Source organism: Sycon ciliatum, chromosome 9 (assembly GCF_964019385.1).
Source record: "Sycon ciliatum chromosome 9, ocSycCili1.1, whole genome shotgun sequence".
Lineage (NCBI taxonomy): Eukaryota > Metazoa > Porifera > Calcarea > Leucosolenida > Sycettidae > Sycon > Sycon ciliatum.
In genome coordinates, this window is record NC_088651.1 from 6,688,844 (window position 1) to 6,694,559 (window position 5,716).

Here is a 5,716-nt window from a genome sequence, read left to right on the forward strand (position 1 = left end):
CCGAATGGTACTCACGACGGCAGAATTAACTGTGAGCATGTGTGTGTGAGAGTGGGAGAACGAAATGAAAAAGAAAAGAAGAGTCCTGCAACGAGAGAGCTTGGAAGCTCAGGGCCCTACGCTATGCTTTGTGGCTTAGCTCATCGTGCATGTTGTGGGAACTGATGGAAATGTTTCCTGGGACGGCGCTGACTCTGCCGATCACGGGCGTTCTGGAGTCGACGGGATCTCTCTCCCGACGTTTCCTGTGACCGGCGCTGACTCGCCCGTTCATGCCTATTTTGGAGACGACGGGATCTCTCTTCCAAAGTATGTTTTTGCTGACGCATCTTATCACTTATTCGGCAACTAACGTCCATTCTAATTTCATTTCCTCCTCGTGTCCCTATTTCTTTCCAGAAAGTCTCCTTATACATCAGGGAGTCGTACTGTATTGACAGCTACCCTAACGGGTCACGCCGCGCTCCACCCAAGCATGGGTATGATGAGGGACAGTGGCAACAGAAACAAAAAACAGCAAGCAGAGAGAGAGAGATACCAAGAGAAAGACAGCGATAGTAGTATATCTGGTGTGCGACATATAGAAAAGAGAGATGACAAGAGATACGCACAAAAAAGGAAACAATAATTATTTTTGCAGTTCCGAAACAATCAACCAGGTGATGGAGTGTGGGCACCCGAAGTCCCCCCCTGGACTCCACTGGAAGAACATTCCACGCAGGGATATCAGCGATAGGCCGAGCGTTGAAAACAGCCATGAGGACACATCGTCTAGAAGTCCACCCCGCTCGAACTGAAATTGCAGGTTCAAACAATTTCCCACGCGTCGCCAGGCAGCGTAACTCTTCTCCCTGCATCACCATCCATCTCCAGCAACCGTCTCCACTCACAGCTCATGCCTCTGCCACCACTGTACTCCTCCGAGCTTCGCAGTTTGAAACCATTCGGGGGTCAGCTACACCACCGCGAATGGAGAGACGAGGACGACAACGGTCGTGACTGAAAAGACACTGCCTTGGCGACCGCGTCGCGGAATCCTCGCCCCAGCAAGTTCAGAAACACGCCAGGGCGACTCTGGTGGACCCAGAGCCAACCCCTTGGCAAGACTAGTAAGAGGAACGACTGAAAACTCAGATAAAACGGAGCTACAAAAAGTGCAACCGTCCCATTCAACCACAGTTGCAACACACAGGGAGTCGTATACATGTACATAATACATGTACGACCAATATTGTGGCCAGCTGTGTTTGATGGTACGGTACGGTACGGGACAGATACGGGAGCCAGCAAATGGCAGTGTGTTGATGGTGCGATACGGTACGGGACAGATACGGGATAGCGCCAGGCGTGACACAAACAAACAAACACCAAATTAAAGCTGTGTGGACCCTGGCTAGCGCCAGACGTTACTGAAGTAACGTCTTCTGCATAGCTACGGGAATAAAGGTCAACTAAAGAGCAGTACTAGACTAAATGGCTGAGCAGATGTTACTCCATTGTTTTCTGTCGCCGGCATAGGTGCCGAGATCACGAAGGCAGCTGGGTTTAAAAATGCAGATAGGTGTGTGTGAGGCGGACGTCTCGCTGGAGACTTGCGGTGAGGCAATAGCGGGGTGCACCTATTCGAAAGGGCTGCCTGGTAGCATATGTACAGAAAGCAGTGACAGCAACATTTGCAGGGATGTCACTTGGCTGACGTAATATAATTATGTCCTAATAGCTTCCACCTGACCCGCTTGGCCATTTCAGATACAGAGCACTGGCCAGTAACAGCATAAATGACAGCGTGCAACAAAAAAAATCTTTCCTTGCAAGGGCACATATTTGGCCATAACTCTTGAACGGCTGGTCAGATCGAGACAAAAATTCCAGAAATTTTGCAGCTATTCATGCTCTTTCAACTGGTGTAGCACTCGATATGAAGTTACATATTCGACTTTTCAGGGATGTTACGACCAGTCTGCCCCCTTAAGATGGGACGAGGGTGAGCCCAACCACACACTAAGGGGCAATACTCGCCTGTGGGTCACACAAAGCCGTTGTAGACGCGTTGGCGGCTCTCGGCGTCCATAATGGGAGACGCTCGCTTCAGGAAGCCAATCCGCTGGTTAGCACGGGAAGCTAGGGAGCGGAGGTGGAAGGAGTAGCTCAGGGTGTCGTCGAAGGTGACTCGCAGGAGTTTCAGCCGACTCTCTTCACTGACCGGTTCTGCCATCAAATGTTGCTCGAGGGAGCTCCCAGGGCTGGCGATGGTGGCCTATAGACAAAGCCTGCGTCTTGGAGGGCTCAAATTTGATCCTCCACTTACATTTATGTCCCCAACGGGAAAACGCATCAATGCCCTGCTGGAGGAGCTCGGAGCCACAATCGTTGTCAGCTCTTGATGTGAGGTAGTGGAAGAGAGTGGTATCGTCAGCGTAGGCTGCTAGCTCCATACCTGGTAGGAGGTGGTCCTCGCCATCATTGGTGTAGAGGATGAACAGGGTGGGACCAAGGATACTGCCCTGCGGCACGCCAGCTTTGGTCGGGTACGGACTGGAAAGTTCACCTCCAACTGCAACCCTCAAGTGACGATCAGTCAGGTGTCCTTTCCAAGTGTCCCATGCCTGGGTTGCTTGGACCTCATTCGCTTCCTTGTCATTGGACATTATCAGTCGGTTCGGTTTGCGAATTCAAATACACACAACCAACCACCAACCTATGCCTGGTATCTATTGGGAAAGTGCAGCAAGTGCCATTGGTGTGACTAAATCACTACTCGACAGCGCTAACCAACGGCCTTCAAACTTGGAATGTTCATAGCATTTAAGATTTAACGCAATAAATAGAGTAGGCTACGCACTCAGTACAAACACCTATAGCAAAACTTGTTTCCATGTATAAAAGCTTGTTCCTTGAACGTTTTCTTGGCCATCTCATCAGAAGGATTACTGGTGCATAGTATTAGTGATAATTCCAAAGAGTGGAAGCAGGGGCGTAGAAGCCGGTGCGGACGGTCCCGCTTTGGCCGGACCACTTTTTTTTAACACAATGCCCGAAGTGCCTAAAGTGGCCAGAATGCAGGATTTTGTACCCGAATTTCGAAATTTTCCGGCAGGAGACCCCGACCCCCCCCCCCCCTGCCGGACCACCTCCAACGGCTGTGCTACACGCCTGGAAAGGTAAGCGCCGTCAATGCTGGCCATCAATGCTGGCCATCAATGCTGGCCATCAAGCTGAACACAAGCTTTACTCCAGAACACCGTGGAATGCTGGCTTGGTACGATAACGGGACGATAAGACCTTCGGACTATACGGCCTAACCACCTATTCGACAACGCAACGCAACAAGCACCCAACTTGGGAGGCTCAATTTCATCAAGGATAAAAAAATGAAAGGGACGCTTGTCGCGATGACAAATTGTAACAAACCGAATGCCGATATCCTACAGTACTGTACTTGGTAAATGACCATGAAGTATGAAGTATGAAGTATGAAGTATGAAGTATGAAGTATGAAGTATGAAGTATGAAGTATGAAGTATGAAGTATGAAGTATGAAGTATGAAGTATGAAGTATGAAGTATGAAGTATGAAGTATGAAGTATGAAGTATGAAGTATGAAGTATGAAGTATGAAGTATGAAGTATGAAGTATGAAGTATGAAGTATGAAGTATGAAGTATGAAGTATGAAGTATGAAGTATGAAGTATGAAGTATGAAGTATGAAGTATGAAGTATGAAGTATGAAGTATGAAGTATGAAGTATGAAGTATGAAGTATGAAGTATGAAGTATGAAGTATGAAGTATGAAGTATGAAGTATGAAGTATGAAGTATGAAGTATGAAGTATGAAGTATGAAGTATGAAGTATGAAGTATGAAGTATGAAGTATGAAGTATGAAGTATGAAGTATGAAGTATGAAGTATGAAGTATGAAGTATGAAGTATGAAGTATGAAGTATGAAGTATGAAGTATGAAGTATGAAGTATGAAGTATGAAGTATGAAGTATGAAGTATGAAGTATGAAGTGTGAAGTATGAAGTATGAAGTATGAAGTATGAAGTATGAAGTATGAAGTATGAAGTATGAAGTATGAAGTGTGAAGTATGAAGTATGAAGTATGAAGTATGAAGTATGAAGTATGAAGTATGAAGTATGAAGTATGAAGTATGAAGTATGAAGTATGAAGTATGAAGTGTGAAGTGTGAAGTATGAAGTATGAAGTATGAAGTATGAAGTATGAAGTATGAAGTGTGAAGTATGAAGTATGAAGTATGAAGTATGAAGTATGAAGTATGAAGTATGAAGTATGAAGTATGAAGTATGAAGTATGAAGTATGAAGTATGAAGTATGAAGTATGAAGTATGAAGTGTGAAGTATGAAGTATGAAGTATGAAGTATGAAGTATGAAGTATGAAGTATGAAGTATGAAGTATGAAGTGTGAAGTATGAAGTATGAAGTATGAAGTATGAAGTATGAAGTATGAAGTATGAAGTATGAAGTATGAAGTATGAAGTATGAAGTATGAAGTATGAAGTGTGAAGTATGAAGTATGAAGTATGAAGTATGAAGTATGAAGTATGAAGTGTGAAGTATGAAGTATGAAGTATGAAGTATGAAGTATGAAGTATGAAGTATGAAGTATGAAGTATGAAGTATGAAGTATGAAGTATGAAGTATGAAGTATGAAGTATGAAGTATGAAGTATGAAGTATGAAGTATGAAGTATGAAGTATGAAGTATGAAGTATGAAGTATGAAGTATGAAGTATGAAGTATGAAGTATGAAGTATGAAGTATGAAGTATGAAGTATGAAGTGTGAAGTATGAAGTATGAAGTATGAAGTATGAAGTATGAAGTATGAAGTATGAAGTATGAAGTATGAAGTATGAAGTATGAAGTATGAAGTATGAAGTGTGAAGTATGAAGTATGAAGTATGAAGTATGAAGTGTGAAGTATGAAGTATGAAGTATGAAGTATGAAGTGTGAAGTATGAAGTATGAAGTATGAAGTGTGAAGTGTGAAGTATGAAGTATGAAGTATGAAGTATGAAGTATGAAGTGTGAAGTATGAAGTATGAAGTATGAAGTATGAAGTATGAAGTATGAAGTATGAAGTATGAAGTATGAAGTATGAAGTATGAAGTATGAAGTATGAAGTATGAAGTATGAAGTATGAAGTATGAAGTATGAAGTATGAAGTATGAAGTATGAAGTATGAAGTATGAAGTATGAAGTATGAAGTATTGGGTGTGACTATAAGTTGGACTTCGGAGGAACTCTCCAAAATAGGCCGAATTGTAAATTAGTGAAGTACAAATTGTACCTAAATGTTCCTACGCTAGTTGATAGTTGTGAATGGACAGATGGTGAAACGTATTTGAAAGCAAGTAAGGTGTGTGAGAGCTAGGCAAAACATAAACTGTGCGAGGATTTCTTGTACTGCCATTGTCTGTAGCAGCAGTTCCAAGGAAATGCGGGTGCTATGTACAAATCTACAACGCTAGAAGTGTGTCGACTTTAAAGGGCACATTCTGTAGACCATTGGACTGGGCATGGTCGTTGTTCAGGCAGACAGAAAGGATAGGAGCAAGGAGGCTAGAGCAGAAGGGTAGAAGTGGCTTAGTGTCTGTTGGGACTAGGGCACTCTTGCAGAACCATACACAAGATGACTGATGACTGTCGCAAGAAAACGTTCTTAGAGACAACCAATCGTTCCTTGATGATGTTT

General features: G+C 43.4%; 1 protein-coding gene across 1 annotated transcript in view; it reads right to left on the minus strand.

Moving 5' to 3' along the window:
• Positions 1-3,298: 3,298 nt before the first annotated feature.
• LOC135824218 (fibropellin-1-like) overlaps positions 3,299-5,716 on the minus strand; it is a 48,045-nt gene continuing 45,627 nt past the window's right edge. The window contains exon 29 of the mRNA XM_065336950.1: positions 3,299-3,306. Within this exon, the coding sequence (XP_065193022.1) occupies positions 3,299-3,306 (8 nt within the window). The remainder of the gene's footprint in view (positions 3,307-5,716) is intronic.